Source organism: Macrobrachium rosenbergii, chromosome 50, assembly GCF_040412425.1.
Source record: "Macrobrachium rosenbergii isolate ZJJX-2024 chromosome 50, ASM4041242v1, whole genome shotgun sequence".
Classification (NCBI taxonomy): domain Eukaryota; kingdom Metazoa; phylum Arthropoda; class Malacostraca; order Decapoda; family Palaemonidae; genus Macrobrachium; species Macrobrachium rosenbergii.
This window is the reverse complement of record NC_089790.1, coordinates 24,890,364-24,911,028: the sequence shown is the minus strand read 5'-3', so window position 1 is coordinate 24,911,028 and position 20,665 is coordinate 24,890,364. Positions and strand designations below refer to the sequence as shown.

Genomic DNA, 20,665 nt, shown 5'->3' with positions numbered 1-20,665 from the left:
GTAGTGACTTGGTGATCCAGTGAATAATAATAATACAGAAATTGCTTGTTCAGTCCTAAGAATACAGACAGGAAACACAGGAGCTTTACAGTAAATATAATAAAAAAATTACTTTGGAGGAAGGCTTGTTATTGGCTGACAGCCAGAATTGTCAAATTAGATGGATTTTCAGTAATTTCCAGCACGGTATTTCATGTTTCCCTGCTTTTGTCCTTGTGTCAGGAATTTGAGTGGCTCTGATGTTTTAAAATGGGCTTGGTAATAATAATTTTATTTTTTATTTACAATGTAATTATATTTTCCTTATTTACAGATATAATTTCATGGCTGACAGAAGACCATGAAACAGAATTAGTTGGGAATGATGGTTGTATGAGACAACATATCATGGCCTATTGTTGTAAACCTCCTCATCATCTTCAAATTCAAGCTTTGAGGCTTTTACAGGTGAAATATATATTTTTAACATCAATTTTCCGTTCATTGCAACACTGAGTCTTCACTGAAAATCAAGACTTTTGCCTTGTTGCTTTCCATTTAGAGTATTTTCTTCAGCTTTACATAGCCACTGGTATATGAATGTTTTGACATCAAAAATTAAGCTTATAACTAAACAAAAGTCATTATGGTAGTTTGTCAAACCATTAGAGCAAAAATGGCAACAGGTTTAAAGAAATTTACATATAAAGGAAACTAAAATTCAAAGAGTGGCAAAGTAGCAGCATGCATGGGACAAGTATACACTTCAGATGTTTGTAAACATGCCATAGGATGAATGTAGAAGTTAAAGCTAGTTGGCACGAAAAAGTAAATGAAAAATACAAGGAATGAAATTTGGTAATGGTAATGAACTGTGATACAAATCTTTCCTGTCTGTGGTTCCTACATAGCATATACTGTAGGGTTAACTAAATAAATTTTCAGTATCTCTCAAATCCTAAGTTTTACTTACTATTTTTTTCTTCTTCCATTAGTTACCTCTGTCATCATCCAGTTTTCCTCTCCAGATTTTCAGTTTTTTTAAAATAATAATTTCAGTGGGAGATTTACCTGCATGATTATTAAAGCAAATACTGACTGTATAATGACCTTTTTAGTTGGACTTTTGTGCAATTTAATTGTCGGACAGCCTATTCCCTACGTAACTACTTTACTCTCTTGGTAGGTGCCTTTGGGTACTGGTTTTAAATGTCAAGAGTTTAGCTCTAGCATTCTGATTTTAGGTCTCTCTTAAATTTCAAGAGTTTGGCATCAGCATTCTAATCTCATTTCTCTTTTCATGGTAAAGAGTTCAGCTTCAGCATTTTGGTCTTATGCTTCTTAAAATATCAAAAGTTTGACTACAGCTTTAATTTCAAGTTTCTTTTCAGTGTCAAGCACAGCTCCAGCATTCTGATGTTAATCCTCTTTTAAATGTCAAGAATTTGGGTCCTGCATTCTGATTTTGTGTTTGTCTTAAATGTCAAAGTTTGGCAACAGCATTCTGTAAATTTCAGTGTAAAGACTATCTTCAGTGCAAAATCCAGCAAAGAAGTTTCTGGAACTGGCATGTATGGAGGTATCATAAGATTTCTGAAGTCCAGGGAGAGGGAGGTTTGAGTGACCCAAAAGGAACCACCTTTTCAAATTGCTTGATAAGTCAGTTCAGTTATACTGAGAACCCACATTGAGCCCTTGAAGTTAAAATACTGTACCCAAAAAAGGGGGAGATTCATATCCCGTGGTGTAAAATAAAAGCAAACAACCTTTAGAATAAATATAATTGCTAACAAGGACTCCAAATCTGTCACTGATGAAAGATGCATTAGTAGTTAATCACAGTACCATGTTGCAAATGTAACAAAGAAAAAACATAAACACCATTAATATGAGGAAAGTCTGTTGCTAGTCAGAATCAGTTGCAGTGAAGGTCTAAGAGTCTTACTAAAAAACTTTGCTATACTGCACATAATGGCTTTGAACTTGTAAAGAATGTAAATTGAAAATATGAACAGTACTGTATTAAGTGGAAGAGAAAAAGTGATGAGTCAAACCAAGTTGTGGTTTGATGTTAGCACTCAAGACAGTAGGTTAGTTACCCCAACTCCTGAGTGCAGGGTAGTTATCTCTGGCTGATGACATACGCTGTCATTTGCACAATGTTAAGTAATCCTTTAGTATATATCTGGATCTGTGTTTCCATGAAAGGTTGAATGACTGATTAACTGAATGGAATTTGACATCAGATTCAGTGATTTTGTGTCAAAATATGTCCCTCTAGAAATTTATTAAATACAGTAATGCTGTATGCTTAGTATCATCATAGCTGTGTACAAATAATTTTAAAAATTGGTTACTGAAGTCTCAATAGTGCATTAACTACCGAACTATTCATCCTGACCAGGCCCAAATTTTTTTTTCATTTTTGAATAAAAGCTTGGTTTGTTAGTGGTAGTCAAAAGTACTTATGGAATATTATATATGAGCTCCTGTTGATGATGGATATATATGGGTTCCCTTCACAGATCGATGATGTATTAAGCCAAAAGCTAATTTCAGGCCTTGAATCTGTTTTTTTAGCAAATTCAATCTTTGTGGGGGAAAATTATTGGATGCTGGATGGGGAAATGTACCCAATTTTTTTTGTTAACAGAAATTACTAATTGTATTTCATTCAGTAATGCATTGCCACGGCAGTGCAAGCTATGCTTACTTTTCCATTTTTATGTATTTTCAGATAATGATTGAGAAACCTGGAAGTTTAGCTGCACAGTCATTAGCACTGAACTATGTAATGACCAGAGGTTACCATGATTCCTCTGCAGCAGAGTATCAACAGAGTTCTTGGTCAGATGAAGAGGATGAAAGATATAAACACAGAGATGGTAAGTTCAGAGATTTTTAAGTATTACTTACAGTATGTAATAACATTTAAGGTGTCAGGTTGTTTACTTGTAAGTCATTTTAGCATTTTTTTTTTTGCTTTTTATATTCACAGAATGAATTAACTTTGAGCCACAACAGAGTTGTGAATTGGGTAAGGGATCCAGAAGTATTTTCCAATTTTTGTTAACCCCCCCTTTTTTTTCCCCTGTATGGATTTTATTTTGAAAAACTTTAGTCTACTGCCCTAGATCCTTTCATGGGTTTTTACAATTAGTAGTGAAGCTTTATTTAGTCCACTACATGCAGAATAAGCTCCATATAATCCTTCCTGAATATATTGAAACATAACTTATGGTATTGTTACATATTTGTCTGGGTATGGCAAAATGAAATGAATATGGGATGGGATTTTGGCTTTAAGGGCCACTTGCCCAGAACCAAATATGTAATATAATGCAACACACAAGATTACTGACCTCAGAGTTACATCTAAAACGAAAGGAAAGGCCACCTGAAAGCTGCAGTTACATTAAATTACTCTATTTCACATAGTTCAAGCAGGGGAAATAAATCATGACTGGTATGCAATCCAGCAAGACAAATGCAGCACTAAAATTAAGACAACTTCACAGTACGGTACTGGATATCAGAAAGAAGGGAAATATTTACATATTAGTAACACAAACAGGAGTCCTTGGCTCGTGAATACCCAGTTAATAGCTTGCAAACAGTTGCAGAAGCAGGTGGCTTGCTTGTAGTAAGGTTGAATTAATTGTCTTCCAAGGCAACATCCCACAGGTAGGTCGATAGTAGAAACACGAGGGGAGAAGATAACACTTCTCTGGAAATAGATTTCCCAGATAAGGATTCGTGCATGGAAGATTCTCTCACTTGCAGTAGTCTATCACAATGGAGGGGTGATTAATTCTATGTCCCTGAGTAAAGGATTATTTCATTAAATAAACTCAGTTCATGTGGGAAACACACATGTTAGTAATACCTTGTTATCAGCAAGGGATTTGACCTCTTCGTTGGGTGAGTCGGTAGAGCTGCGGACTGGCACTCGCTGGGCCGGAGTTCGAATCCCTGGCCGGCTGATGAAGAGTTAGAGGAATTTATTTCTGGTGATAGAAATTCATTTCTCGCAATAAATGTGGTTCGGATTCCACAATAAACTGTAGGTCTCGTTGCTAAGTAACCAATTGGTTCTTAGCTACGTAAAATAAGTCTAATCCTTCGGGCCAGCCCTAGGAGAGCTGCTAATCAGTTCAGTGGTCTGGTAAAACTAAGGTATACTTAACTTTAACCAAGGGATTTACTTTGGGAGATGAATTATGTGAAAAGGAAATGAAAGATTTAATGAGAGAACAGTATACTGGTACTCAATTGCTAATTTCAGACTTACCGGGCAATCCAGATTGCAAGTGCACATTTGTAAAGTAGCTAGACGATCCACTGTGTATTCAGTTAATAAATGAGGGGACTGCTTTTAGTCTGGGTTGCTTGTGACCCAATACCGTGGATGGCAAGCCGCCAAAAGATATGGCCCAAGATTTGGGACTTAGCAGGTCAGAGGTCTTTCTTCTAGTGAGTTTGAGCGCGAACTGGTTTCTCTCGGCCAATTTTTTGGATGTTGTTTGTCCTATAAACCCTCAGGCCACAGAAATGGTGAGTCTCAAGGAGGGATCGGCTGGCATTCCTGGGAAAACAATTAAGAACCAGCAAAAGGAGTGCACAGGGATTTAGGTCTTGGGACAAGGATAGGCTATAGAGTGACTACTAGTATGCCTGTTCCCCAATGAATTACTAAATCCTACTACCTGGCTTGACCTTTTTCGAAACTACACCCAAAAACTCTCCATTTGTGAGTCGCTCCATGGGTGTACCTCACCCCTGGTCTTAGCTATTCTATTCAAGGAGACTCCATCTTTGTGGATTCTTGGAATAGAGGCAATGGTGGTATAATATTTATAATAGTATATAAAAATAGTTTGTGCCCTGCTATTGTACTTGAAGATAATATGATATGACACATAGATACAGATACAGTTGTCATTTGTTATCATACTTTGCATCTTGCTTATTAAGCTTTCATTATTTAGCAATAACAGAGAATGAATTAGTTAACATTTTGAGATGTGAAATATCTTGGATTGGATAGCAAATTCTCAGCAGCCTGATATTCTATGAAATTTTTTTTTTTTTTTTTTTTTTTTTTTCCAAAAATCTACTTTTCCAGCATTCCTAATGATGATTCACTTATATTAGTAAGGGGTTTCTTATGCATTTCATAGCACAACCCTCTATAAGAAAGCAAGTAGGTTAAGCATGTTAACTCAAATTGAAATGAAATAGTACCATATGACTTAAGCAACTTAAATAAACAAATACAAATCAAGTGAAAACAGACTAGTCTATGATCAACAGATATTTTGTGTTGAAGTTATTTTTTTTTATCTCCAATGCTGTGTGGTGCAAAAGGCCTCTGTGAAATTCTGCACTCATGTCTTTCCTGAGCTTTTATGTTCCACACATCTCCATGCATCTCCAGCTTCCCTCCCTCATAGTCCTCATCTAAGTAGGTCTGGGTCTTGTAGATAAGATGTTTTGAAATATTACTGTATCAGTAAAATGGTTTTGCCTACTAGAATGATGAATAATATCATATGACAAAGACAGCAAGATTCATTTAACTTATATTTACCCATTTATGTATTCAGGGAAAATATTCCCCAATTATCAAGTGGGCACTGTTGGTGTGGACATACTGTACTGTACTTATATAACAGTACTGTACTGTACGTTTTTCTATGTAGTATACTGTATAGGTACAGTACTGTATGTTATTTGATGGAAATGCTATCAGCAATATACAGGTGCACCATAGTGTATAAAACAAGCTGAAATACAACTTGAGTGTATTCACTATTAACTACATATAAAGACAAATACTACAAAGGAATATCATGAAAGAAAAATGAAAATGGGCATGTTAGGTCCAAGAGGGGTGTTGTTACATCCAAAAGTTGCCACATGGTAATGGTGAATATCAACCTAGGACAAGCTGCCTTTAAGCTATCCCAAAATCCTAAGCAACCCTGTCTAGCTTATGCAAACATGATGCGAACTAAAAGTGTATACTGTATAGTAGAATCCAAAGAAATAAGAATTTTTCATATTGTCTTTTTACAATAAGAGTGTATGACACACAAAACACCCCAAAAATTGTGACACTTAAGCTAGTAAAATGTCTCACTCAAGAACTTTGAGACTGTAACTTAGCCTGCCCCAGCTACTTCTAGTAACTGTACATGCAATCCATAGGTAGTGTATGTAATGTACAGGTATGTATGAGTGCTGTGTACAAGTAGATAAGAAAAAATAAAGCATAATGACTGGACTAACCACAAAAGATGAACTGTAGTGTACAATGTAACTGTGATGCTACTAGACTTACACTTTCTGTGGGTCCTATTTTTTATGTACAGTGCATACGTAGGTGAACACTTGTACTTTAAAACTTGTTATAGAGGAAACATTTATGGTCATATATAAAATTCTTGCTCTGAGACTAAAACTTAAATGAATATACCACACAATGTTCATGCCCCCCTCTTTCATTTGTACACCTTTCAGAATGGTATCCTAGGAGAGTAATTCTAAGACTTACCAAATTTGACAGCTTGTTGTGCATACCTGGAAGCTTTATTCCATGTGGCGAGTGATATTTCACCTCAGTTCCTGCAAGTAACCCAAGTCATCACTTTCAGGTGTAGGAACAGGTGAAAATGTTAAGGCGTCAGGTGTTAAGTGCAGGCAAAGTGCATTGTCTAACTTTAGGATGAATAATGAACTGGGCGAAGGGTTTGACATAAGAACGACAACAGATGTACTTGACTGTTGTTCGGAATTAGGTGTGGCTTATGATGGATGCTGCAGTAGCCAACTGTGAAGAAATTCTTGTGTCTGCTCTAAAGTAGGATTACTGCTGCTGAAGCTTAATGATGTTCCTTGCAATACTTAGGAATTTGACCAAGGCCTCTGCTAACTATTCCCTCATGCAACCTGGGTTATTGGAAAACTCGGTCAATTTGTTAAGTGCTTTGCACACCTTGCTGAAACTGGGTGTCATAGGAATGGTGCAGTCCCTGTTGTCATCCTCAGCATCCTGGGTAGCAGGGGCAACAGTGGCAATTTCCTCATCAGACATGGTCTAATACCCAGAATCACTATCATCCTCATCTAACCAGTCATGAGTATCATCTTTCTGAACATCCTCTTTGACTTTCCTGAAGCGTTGTTAGAAGTCCACAACCTTGAACTTTGAGAAATTGATAGCACTCATTTCCTGCATACAGCTTATGCCAGCCATTCTCAAAGGTGAGAGCAGAGACAGTATTCCAAGTAAGAACTCATTTGTGGGTTGCTAACTTGATGGGGAGTAGTTTCTCAGGTTCTGTAGAGTCCACTCATCACAAGGATCCAAATGAAGCTCCTTCTCATCCTTGAACATGACCATCTCTTCATGTAGGATCCTTGATCAGCTGCCGACAGTAATACAGTGCTCGTGTCCATTGATTGAATGATAGACATTATAGGAGGCAAAAAAAAAAAGTAAAAAATGCGCTGAAGTTTCTTCGGCGCAATTGAGTTTTCTGTACATCGTATAATCAAGGCCACCAAAATAGATCTATCTTTCGGTGGTCTTGGTATAATGCTGTATGAGCCACGGCCCATGAAACTTTAACCATGGCCCAGTAGTGACCTGGCCTATATTGTTGCCAGATGCACGATTATGGCTAACTTTAACCTTAAATAAAATTAAAACTACTGCGGCTGGAGGGCTGCAATTTGGTATGTTTGATGATTGGAGGGTGGATGATCGACATACTAATTTGCAGCCCTCTAGCCTCAGTAGTTTTTAAGATCTGAGGGCGGACAGAAAAACTGCAGACAAAAAATTGCAGACGGACAGACAAAGCAGGCACAATAGTTTTCTTTTCAGAAAACTAAAAATGATACCTAATATGACCATCTTCTTGTCATTATCTTTGCCATGAGCCCTACTGTTAATAATTTCTTACTAAAAGTTTGAAATGGAAGAGCCAACCTTCAGAGGCCTGACTGAACTGAGTGTTGCCTTGCATTTCTCAGCAACCATATTTAGTTCAGTCCCACAAACCATTGCATTTGCTTATGATACTGAAGGAGCCATGACCGAGACATTGTATGTTCAAGCCTCTTACCAGCAAACATTGAAAAAATTATTTAAGGCATATACTTTATCAAAAATACTGATGTTCTTGGCTACAAAACAAAATATGAATGCTACAAGGTATATGTATATATTATCACATTGGGAATTTTCATGATGATCTATTAAGTATCCTTCAAGTTTTTTCCCACATGATCATTAGCTATGCAAATTCAAAACTCTCCAATGAACCTTGAAGCATTTTTCCTCTGTTTCCTATGATGAACTGCCATGCAAATGAAAAAATCCACATTGAAGCTTCAAACATTTTTCTTCATTTCTTGTGATCCAGTGCTATGCAAATTAATATATGGACAACGAAGCTTGAACCATTTTTTCTCTATTTGCTATGATCAGTTGTAATGCAAATTAAAAACTGTACAGTGAAGTTTGTTATTATAGTACTGTACTGTACATTATTGTACTTGACCTTAATGAACATACAGTATGTGCGTGCATGTATCCATTTGCTCTGAAAAAGTGCTGTCACGGGTGTAGTGCATATAGGGGAAATGCTGTTAAATTGATTATTGTAATGATAAGTATTAGTGCAGAAGTTTAAGCAGTTCCAGCATTGGTACTTGGTTAATTCAGAATAAAATGAAAATAAATGGGTCCATATGTTGGTGTGAAAAAATGAATTTTGTTTTTAGGAACTAGATATTTGGATGGATCATATTTACTATGTAACTTAAAGATCAAGCAGATTGGTGCACTGTTTTATAGTATAGTCATGTTTATATATCTTTATAATCTTTATCATCTTTTTTGTGAGCTTACAAAAACTTTATTTTCAGAGGATTCTTCAGGGTCTCCACCAATAAGCAGGACTTTAGCTCCAGCAAACATTAACAAAATTGTAAAACAGTAAGTTAATGAATGTCTCATTTTTTTTTAGCAATAAGTGTTGACATTTTTAAGTAGATTTGGTATAGGACACCTGATACAATTCGAGTTAAAAGGAAAATGGTCTGTCACTTTAGGTGTTTGTTTTATTTTGTGGTTGTAATTTGAACATACTCTAGGTATTAGTAGTATTTTTGAAATACAAAAAGATTTTTATTTATGAAAAAGTAATAAGAATTTAATTTTCTTATGTATATTGTTACAAATCTTATCATTCCACCATTTTTGCACTGTTCCTGCAACAGCTCCAATGAAATTTTGCAAATGCCGTTGCTTGGCTCTTAGTTTGAATTTTACATTCCGTTTCATTTTGAATGAATGTGTCATTTCCAGAAGTTACTCCAAGAGATGTAAGACACTGTAGGCAGTGAAGCTAACTGATTTTGTATATACTGTAATGCTGATAAATTAGTTTATAATCACCAACATAACATGAAATTTGCAAATATTTTGGAAATTTTTACAGTCCTAATGATCAAAGTAACAGATTTGTGTTTTTAATGATGCTACAGTAACCCTGCAAATCAGGATCTGCATGGTGTTTTTTAAGCTTGAGTAGGGGTCATTGTCAGTTTATCACTGTTGACATCACCAACATAGCCACAGGATTTCACATTCTGTTCTCTTTAATGCAAAACTTCAAATTAATCTTAAACATTTTGAGGCTTAAAGTTAAAAAAATTTTTAATATACTTCCCCACAACAACATGCCAGCAAACTGGGAAAAATAGTTCAATGTTTTATTTTCTTTGTTTGGAAATTGATGTAACCATGTACCATTTATACAGTATTTGAATTTTGTTGTTAGTCTAGGGATTTACTCCCATAGTCACTGGTAGAGTGGTTAGTGTCTTGGAATCCTACTTGTATGTCAGGAGTTGTTGGCCCCCATAAGGTAATGAAAAATCACTGGCTCTGTATCATGCTGCAGTGTGAGGTCTGTGGTGGGGGACTAGGGGAACCTGGCTGACATTTGCCTGAGCACTTGAAGGTGGTGGAGAACTGAAACCAAGCAACTTTACCTTTATATCATGTTATCTCTTCAATTAAGATTTGCAAACCTTCATTGCAGCATAATACAAATTAATTTATCAGGGAGCTTGTATTTTTGCTGAACACTTGCCAGTCATAAGCCTTAAAATATAGTGTCTTTTGCTTTTCTGAGATATTAAGGTAATCTTGACAATATTTCTGTCATAACATTTGAACCTATGCTGTAAGGAACTTCAGCTTTTTTTGAAGAATACATGATTATGTTGGGAACAGAAACATTGTGCTTCTAGAAATGATGCTTCCAACACACTGGCAAATCAGAATTCATTTGATTTTTAACTTCATTAATAAGAGCTGCAATAACAAGGAGTTTCAAATGGCCCTAGAGTGACATTCACACTTTATTTTGTGATTTGGTAACTTGGGATTTATCACATGACCTAATTGTTATTGTGGTTACAGAATTTTTATAGGAAAAGCAAATCCCTACTAGTGTATTTGTGAAGGAGCCACTTTTATGTTCTTAGTATTTCATATTATTTTATAGTCAGTTGGTACTGCTTATGGTAAGATGGTGAGGCTGAGGATGAATTTCAGGGGTTGTGTAGTGATGTGCACAATATTGTTTAGTTTTAAAAGTAATAATTGTAATTTAGTTTTAAGCACATTTTTTTATTTTCCAATATTTTATCCTTAACTAACCTATGAAAAGTGACTGAAAACATTGTTTTGGTAACCCTGGAATATACAAGCCCATGATTCATTACCGTCTGAAAGATGGACTTTATTAATATTGACCTTTGCTGTTACACTTCTGTTATAATAAGTTGACCAAATCTCATGCATTTATGATTTCTTAAGCCAAAAAAGTTTCTTTTATTTTTAACAGATTCTTGATGGTGGTACCTGAAGAACTGAGATCAACCAAAAAGGATGACTTTGAGAGTTATATGGCAGATGCCCAACGACAGTACAGAGATACATGCCGAGTAAGTTATGAAGATTTTAAATGGAAAGATATTTTATTTGTGCATAAGAATCTACCAAGTATGGAAACTGGTTTGCTAGGATTGTGTGGTTTCCTTAGCAAAAGTAGTCAGTTACAGTATACTCTTAACAAGGTGTAATTCCAGTGACAAGACCATTCTTAAGATTCTTATGAAATTTTATATGTTCTCAGACAACGAGTAATTTGCTGCAGAGATAACATATCAGACATATTTCTTTGGTTGGTAGAGGATGGAAAAATGTTGGAAGGTTTGTTAAGATTTATGGGAATGAATATTGAGCAAATTATAAATGGTAAAGCTTAAAAACTAATGATTTGTTCATGTTTTAATTTAAAAATTAGTCATCATGGAGTACTTCCCATAAGATCATGGTGTAAATTATATATCATTCTTGGTGTGAGTTAGATGTTTGATAACTTTATAACTTTCAAGTTACTTCTGTGCATTCAATATCATGAATGTTTTATTGCTTATAAGATTTGGGAAACTCATGGTAGAGTTGTAGTGCTTCCCAGTACAGATGAGTGTAGAGAACATGGCCATAATGATTATTGTGCAATTAGAGATTAAATATTAAGAAATGCACCATAAGATCTTCAGTATTTGATCTTACAAGTATTTGGCATTTATCCTGGGAAATCTCTTGAGGGTGGGGGAAATTCAGTTGTTGGAATTATTTACCTTAAGTTGAAGTAGAAATATCATTCATGAGTATTTGTTATTCATTTTATACAGATATAGAAAAAGTAGTTTGCCTTGCAAACCAGAAAAGGATATTATGGCTGGAACAGAAGTTTCAAGTTTACAGTTAATGAATTATAGAATCTCTTAGTAAAGTCTCATATAAGGCAGTACTCTTGAGACATAATTCCAGGACCTTAACATCTTCCTAACAGTGTAATTAATTACACTCATGCTGACATCTTTGGCATGTTTTTCTCTTATGCATATAGTGCTTAGGATAGCCTTTTTGATAACATTTTACCCGTTATTACCATTAGTGTTATCATCATTGGGGAGGAGTCTCTCTTTAAGGGCAATGTTATTGAAAACAGTTTCCATTTTGATGTCATTCAGCTTGTATAGAGTCTTTTATCTTTTTCTTCTTACATTCTTCTCATCATCAGGTAGATGATATGAAATAATAAATTTCCAAAGGACATAGAAGGGTATATCCACTCTCATTGTTTATTTACTGCACTAACTCTTAAATATTGATGAATACACAAACAAGTGGTCATCTACAGAAAGAATGAATAGGAAGCAAAGGTGTAGGTATATATATCGGGGGAGTGGGTTTAAGATTAGCAAAAGCTCGTTCACGTCAAATTGTCACTGGTCAGTTACGATGCCAGATTGGTTTTGCTAAAAATCTTGCATCCCAAGACATTGGGACCTCCTTGGTTTTATTGATCAGGAAGGTTAGGGGGGATTTCTGCTGGTATGCCCCTCAGTGGTGTGATGGCTTGCACCAGTGCAGGGGGATTATTTGTCTTATTTCTCCTCTCTCTCTCTCTCTCTCATTGGGTACCAACTGATTTCGTACATTTCTCTGTATGATAGTTGGGAGAAATTCCTAAGAAGCAAAAGATATAATTATAAAACATGACCAAATAACATCAAATGATGACATCAATAACTGTTTCATATTGCATAATAGTAAAAATAAAAGATCAGATGGGCAAGAATATTGCAGTGCTCACCAACTAAACACTGCTAACAAATAATCTCTGTTTCAGTAAATATTTATAAAACCACCTGTAATTTACAGGGAAGCAATAAACAATTAATTCTCTCAAAACTTAACACTACATAAATTACATGGCTGTTCAGCACACCTCCTTGAGGATGTGGAAGTACAAATAAATTACATACAAAAGATGCAGAATTTTGTAACCTGACAAACTGCAGCTTTCAAGAACCGGAAAACAGAAAGTGTAATAATTAAAACAGCTGAAAATTTTTACTGAATTAACTAAGAGATGAAATGCTATATAAACATCATTGGAAACAAGGCAAGATTTACCAAAGCTAAGGCTTACTGCATGAAAGTATTTCAGTAAAAAAAAAGTTCATTTTAGACATTATAGAATTGATATGCAAAGTATAAAATTACATTTTAAAAGTATGTAGTTACTGAACTAAGCACTGTATAACCAGAATTATAATATTTGTGTTTCACTAAGCACTAATGAGGGTGTCAGCAAAAAGGCTGTAAAACATTTCAGCCAGCAATGGGAAAGATATCTATCTGAAATCCATGAATAACTTTGCGTTCAGTACACTAGTGAGATAAAAATAAGAAAAATAAGTTTTCAAATTAATATGGAAAAGGGAAATAATTACCAGTAACATTATATTGGCCAGTTGTTTTGGAAACAGGAACCTTGTCAGTGTAAGGATAGACAAACATAATGAGCAAAAATGCCCCAGTGATTGGTTTGAAAGCTTAAATTGCATAAAACAAATACCCAAAATGTAGGGCTCCTCACTACCCAGGACCTTAGGATGTATATGATGGCATGTACTGTGCTGTCAACCAGATGATAATACTTTTCTTTTCTTTTAATTTGGATACAGACTTGATAAATTTGAGGAGACCACAAATTGAGTTTGTAATGTAGAAAATTTAAATGGCATACATTTTGATAGACATGAAGCCTGAATACCAGTTCTGTTACAGTTTAATACCAAATTTGTAAAATGTTAGGTATCATACAACTCTCCCCATTTACAGTCTTGTGCATCATTTGGTTGGCCAAGAGAAGCTGTTACTCCTGAGTGTCCATCGGACACATCTTCTACAGCCTCTAGAGAATCTCGTCCAGAGTCAGATGGAAACACATATTATGAGGGTCCTCTCCTAAGTATGTTAATGAATTTCTTAGAACATTTGGATGAGCAGGTAAGATTTTATTTATGTAGTTAACACTTTATTATAAATTCTTAGAAATATGGTTTGTGCAAGTAATGAAAAATTATGCAGCCTCCAACAGTTCTTGAGGATGATGTAGCCATGCCAAAATTTTTGTTTGTATTAGGAGCCTAAGGAAAATTTGACTTCTTGTCTTGTAAAGCCTAGCTGTTAGTAAGCCGAAAATTATTAAAGCTTTCAGATTGGAACTGCCATGGAGATGCAATAATGTGGCAAAATGGAAAGATGCCAATTATCCTAGTACAGTACAGTATTTGACTACTTTTGTATGATAAATGGCATCAAAAATATTTGCTGGTCAATGCATGCCATGGTACCCTTGACAACATTCCATTTATTGGTTTACTGTTCACTACCTGATTTCGGTCTGAATGTGATGAGAGATGTTGCCAAGTACATTAATATTCTTATTAATTTTTTAGTAGTATGTCCATCATAAAGTTAAGATGTGATTATTTTGTACATTAACATTGGAGAAAATTGTTTTGCACTTTATACATTTTGTGGTTCACAAGTACAGGCATAAAGTACTTATATATATGAGTTGAATTGTTTTAAATGGTAAATGTAGTTTTGTGTAAAATATTCATTTACCAGTATCCAGAACTCTGCTAATGGTGGTCTTAATGTGTTTTAAAATGATCCTTATTTAGTTTCAGTGACAGATATTTTATCTTATATATAGACTAGTACAAGAACTAAAGTACACCAAGTACTGTATATTTATTCCTGTATTACAGTACAGTACTGTTATTGCTGTGTTGTTAATTTACTCAAGTATTCATGCTGATTTTCCTGATTGGAGTACTTGTTTTAAATTTGATAGAATTTTGTTGGATGAAGCAGTGGCATTTAACATTTTTAGGCCATGCCTTGCAACATAAATACATGCTGTGGCTGTAGATGTTTATTGCACGGCACTCAATACTGATGGTTGATTTCAGTTTTATTTGAAACCTGTAAATGCAGTAGTACTTGTAACTAGATAAGATAATTTTATTTTTAAATTTATTGTCTTGAACTAATATTCTTCTTTATATAGCAGTTTATTATACATTTGTAAGTTACCATGGTGTAATATAGAAAAATATTTGCAAGGTACTTTAGCACCTGATTTTCTTAGTTTTTTCCCTTCAGGATGATTGAATCTGTACAATATACTGTATAAGAATTTAATGTGAAATTCTGTTTCCCAGGATTATGACATTAATCTTCAAGTAACGTCCTTGGTAGCCACCTTGGCATTGCTCCCTCATCCTCATTTGCATGAGTATTTGCTGAACCCAACTCTTCCTTTGACTGGAGGTGTTCGAACCCCTTACACTGTACTGTCATCAGTAGTATCAAAAATTCAGAAGCCAATTATGGAAAGAGAGGATTACCTTGATCACCTAAAAGTTACCAGATATCACCTTTTAGGCACCATGGAGGAATTGGACTTTGAGTAAGTACTGAATGACTTTTAACAAAGTGCTGCTTTCATTTACTTTTTAATAAGAAAGTCCTTTAGGTGCTGACATATTGTTTTCATGTTACATTTTTACCCTTTTGCTGTATATTCACTAAAATAATGTACCATTAGATATTAATTACATGACCATCAATTTAGTGGTGCTGTTTTTATCAACAGGAGAGACAGTGACGACCGTAAATTTGAGGCCCTGATTGTTATTGAAGAATTCACCAAGGAATTAGCATCTATTGCATATGCTAAATATAGTATAGAAGGCTCATCATGATAAAGTATTAATTTGTAAATAATACAGAAGCTTGGAACTGGAGATATGGTTGTGTAAGGCAAATTGTACATAAATCCATAGGCTTCTTGGGCATATCTCTTATTTTCACTAGTTTTTAGAAATCTGCAACTATTCCAATTGTGTTAATGAGTATTCTGAAGATATTTCAAAAATACTTTTTTTTTTCTGTTCTTATATTTCAAGCCATGCTTTTTATTTACTGTTTGCCTTACTTGAAGCACAGGTGCAACGTTTGTACATTAATTTAACTACCACTTTTAAAACTTTCCATATTAGAATTACATTTAGAGATTTTGTTTTTGGTCTTTATTAGCACAATGCAAATAATATATTATTGCTAATGTATATATTATGTATATTATGCGGTGTATATTTCCATGAAATAGATGAAGTTTGCTCTTTTGAATTATATTGTCGAATTAATTGATCATACTGTACTGTTAATGTATAATTCATATTTTGTTATTCACAGGTTTTTGAAGTATTTAATTGTGTAGTTTTATAAACTAAGTAGTTAGGTGCTTATATGCAAATCACTTCCTTACATAGCCTCACAATTCTCTTCAAAATGGGTGATTAATTGTTGGAAAACATCTCTTTTTCCAAAACTGGTGAGTCACATCTTGGAAGTTGTAAGGCTGCTCTGGAAGGTTGTTCTTAAATGAAAACTAAAGATTGGAGGAAGGTAAAGCTGAAAAAGTTAGACAGCTAAGTGGAAGAGACCAGGGAAATGGATTAGAGTAACATGAAAAGAGGGATTCAGTTAAGTGCCAAATTGTCTTTGCAAAGAACCTTAGTACTGTCTAAAGTTTGCTGCATTGGCAAACTATAAATGGTACCCATCCTAAAGGGTCAAATTGGGTGGTTGTATGTAAGGTTGTGGTTTGCATTACAAAACAGAATTTGTTTTGAAAGTTATTAGTTTCACCCTTTGATTTGTCTTTCAAGTTATTATTATGTGCTTGCTCATGGTCATCAATTCCATTTTCTATTTTTTTTTTTTTGCTTGAAGTTTGAATAATTGAGAATGTCTTTCCTTGTTGTTATATTCATGCTTCTATAGTATATTTCTATAGGATAAATTTTTGTTCTATTTCAGGTTTTGCTTGATTTTATATATTTAGAGAAACAAAATAGGTTTTTGTTTCAAAGACTGTAACTAATATCATCAATGCTTAATCCTTAGTGGTGATTACATTAGCCATATTTCAAAGTATTCATAAAAAGTACAAACTCTTGGTTTACTGGAGCCTTTCACTTTGGTATAGAGGGATGACTGACTAAATTTACCAGTCATTGTCAGAAATATTTTTACTTCATATTTTCATTTTTAGGAGTTAAATGTGCAATGTGGTCTTTTCACTGTCTTCTTACATTGTGCACTTTCTTAATTCACTTTTGGTAAGTCTTGGTCCACGCTCTTTCTGACTGATATTATTGGTTTGTCTGCCTTCTTCCATATCTACTATTTATTCATCTAATTGAATGTATTTTCCTTTGTCATCACATGCACAAACCACCTTAATCTGTGAAATCTCTTTATTTTTCAGCTTTAGGTCACCACCTTTGGCAGAATCTTCATATTTACCTGTATTATGATCTTCCACATGAATTCTAGTGAATCTCAACATTTATAGCAACACTGCTTGAAACCTGCCATTTTTTTTTTCTTTTTATTATAAATGCCAACATCCCTGCTTTGGGTTTCAGTATAGGCCTTATTCTTGCATTACAGATTTTGCCAATGGGATACTTTTTTTTTTATATGTCCAGAAATCTCTCCACTTTATTCAATCTGTAGCTGTATTTTTGTTCTTACTGTCTTATTAATAACAGCTTCACAATCCAGTTTGTTGCCAAGGTAAATGATTTTTACCTCAAGGCCTGCCTTCTACTAACCTCAACTTTGTCTTCCTTGTCCCTGTTTTTGTTCGCTCTTTTTAGCCATTTTGGGCTAAATAAATTCCTACCTTGCTCATATTTTGGAATCTTGAGCATCTCCTGTAATACCATTAGTGAAATCTGGTACTTGGTACTGTATTTATTTCTGATTCTCTCTCCCTCTCTCAGGGTATCCTTTTTTGCATTGCAGCCTCCTCTATTATTATGATAAAACAGTAAAGGACTTGGTGGTAATCTATGGCACCAATCTCTATCTCAAAGTCTTAAGATATACCTGTCAATCTAAGCATTCTGGATCTTGTGATATTATAGGCTTCCTTTTACCTTTTGATTCTTTAATATCCATCTACTGCTTGTCTTGGTACTCTCTCTCTCTCTCTTTTTTTTTTTAGTGCCTTCTTAATATCTAAAAATATATAATATATACGTTTTAATTTTGCACGGTACTACTACTGTAGTTGCTCCTGTGCATTATTAACGCTTGCTGATTTCCCTGGTGCAAAGCCAAACTGATAATTCATAAATACTACTAGATATTCTCAGCCATTCCTCAAGCACTTTTTTGCAGCTTGCTTCAGTAGCTTTACTCAGTTGTATTTTTCACACTATATTGCATCCCATTTTCTTCTGACATGAGTGACACTCAAAGTGAGTGAAGTATAATCGTCAATCTATCAATGCCCTGATTCAGTATGAGGCTTTTGCTTATGGATGTTGCCAGTTGTTCCTGTCATGCTTCATAGATCTTACTTTTACCAGTTTTTTAATTTTTGGTGCTCTGTTTCTTTCCATCTATTTTTGTGTTACTCTGGAATTCTCTCGTGGCCTTTGTGTTACTCTGGAATTCCCTCGTGGCCATCTTACTACCCATATGTCATTAGTGCCTGAGTATACTTGTGCATTATAGCATTCTTCTAAAAATTATCCTTTTTTTTGTCTGGAACTTATGAGTAGACCTAATTTGGTTGGTACTCACTGAAAGGCTAGCCTTTATTAATGTAATACTTTACTCTTGCAGTTTTATCCATATTGTGTGTGAATTAGGATAATTGTGAATTAAACCTGGATTTTGCATTAAATGGCAGTCCATCCTGTTTGATAATTACATATGTATTCACTTCTAATTTACTTGTGTTTGACCTCTTACTTATGCTGAGGAAATGCCCAGCCCTGGGTGAATCAAGGGTAAATTCTGATAGGATTACAAATTTGTTTGTATAGTCTAATTTCCAGGTTTAATGTGTGCAAATCTGACTTCAGTGGATAAATTTCAAAAGGAGTCATTTGTTTGAGATATTAAAAAAGTACAAGGCAAGGGGAAGTTCATGGGTCACCCCCTCTCTCTCTCTCCTCTCCTCACCTGTCAGAATCTCAAGTCTTGTTTGATCTTGATACAAAAACTAAATGTCTTCTGTACAGAATTAGATTGATTCTCTGAGGCAAGCATATATCAGTCCCCCCCCATACACAGCAACCTTGCTTATTTCTTTTTTATTTCACCTGCTCTTCCATTCCATTTTGCATCTGTATTTCTACTTCCTTTTGCTACTACCCAGAAATAGTTTTTCTTTTCATGTCTCTCCCTCACTGGTCTGTTGTTGACCTGAAGAATTTCTTTACTGCCAGTCACCAGAGTCATGCTATGCTTAACACGAATGATTGGATGCTGACACCAAAGTCATCTTGTCCATGGAACAATCCATCTTATGTCAGCATGCACCATTATGCTTACTATGAAAGTGTTGCAAAGATGCTATAATCTGTGCTAGCCCTCCCTATGAAGCAGCACTACAAATCAGGGAACTTTTCCCTGCTTCAGTCACCTTCTTGCTTAGGTAAATATTTGCTCTCTTAAGGCAACTGTTTGTACTTCATATGAGAAATTCTTCGAAAATAAATTATTTCGTCGGTGAAAACCACTGCCCCTCATCAAGGTCCTGTCTCCTTCTGCTCTGTATATACTACATAAGGGGGTGAGTAAATTTTGAGGTAGTACTTCACTTGAGATTATCTCTAGCCCCTGGATGAACAGGTTCTTCTTCTTGGTAAACCTTGAGTCTTTCATCCATTCATACCAAATGTAATAGGCTTTACTAATGAAATGTTTTGTATTTATGAATTATATATGTTTCTGAAATACTTCATATATTTACATGATTCAGTTTGATTGAAGTGTCAAATGAGATGGATTTCTGGTTGAGAACAGAATTATTTTGGTACTGGTGAAGGTGAGAAGGTATTACAATATACAAATAATTCCATGTACTTTTTCATATGGAGTGTATGCAAAGAAATATATAATGCAACAACAAATGCTTTTTATTTGTCCAATTATAAACCTTAAAATATACTTTGGCATAAGTCTGTCAGTTGTAAGGCACAGTGATGCACAGGTTTTAGTTTCTAAAGTCTTGTCCACCTGAAACATGGCAAGGTAACTTATCCCTAATTACCCCAAAACATGTGCCCAACCTCTGCTGGTTTGTGTAAAACAGACACAATCTGAGTAATCCTGCAAACAAATGGAAAGACAAAAAAGAAAAAATACAAACAAGCAAACCAATCTAAAACCATAACTTCATTGGCAGAAGTGAAAGACAAAATAAGGAATAACACTTACAGCAGCCAGAGCATTGGTGGCAATAGTAATGCAAATGATAAGTACAGTAGTAAAACTGGTAATATATTAATAATAATGGACATTCAGTAGTAGTTGTGGTAAGAGCATTTTAAAGGGGCAACATCAATAAAGGAATGGGCTTACTGAAAGGAACAGGCTTAGTGAAAGGTAAAATAAGAAAGAAAAGAATATATATCTAGCAGGAAACTCTAAAAATAGCAGGGTTGTACATATCAGGGCACATGTCCAACAGTAACTGCCCCTCAGTTGAAATCGTACAGGTAATAATGAACAGGAAGAAAAAGGTTAAATCAAATATGAAAAAAGTGAGAGCCTTGTCACTAATGCTTCCACTAATAAAAGTAAACTGAAGTTAAAGAGTTTTGCATTGACCAACTCAAAAATATATAAGTTATATTC

At 34.8% G+C, this 20,665-nt stretch overlaps 1 protein-coding gene across 1 annotated transcript in view; it reads left to right on the top strand.

Annotated features, from left to right (window-relative positions):
* Positions 1-19,938, top strand: part of LOC136832764 (FHF complex subunit HOOK interacting protein 2A-like) — a 47,846-nt gene extending 27,908 nt beyond the window's left edge. The window contains exons 10-16 of the mRNA XM_067094297.1: positions 314-447; positions 2,717-2,864; positions 8,917-8,986; positions 10,908-11,007; positions 13,766-13,933; positions 15,160-15,407; positions 15,594-19,938. Of these exons, the coding sequence (XP_066950398.1) occupies positions 314-447; positions 2,717-2,864; positions 8,917-8,986; positions 10,908-11,007; positions 13,766-13,933; positions 15,160-15,407; positions 15,594-15,702 (977 nt within the window). The 3' untranslated portion in view covers positions 15,703-19,938. The remainder of the gene's footprint in view (positions 1-313; positions 448-2,716; positions 2,865-8,916; positions 8,987-10,907; positions 11,008-13,765; positions 13,934-15,159; positions 15,408-15,593) is intronic.
* The last annotated feature ends 727 nt before the right edge of the window (positions 19,939-20,665 follow it).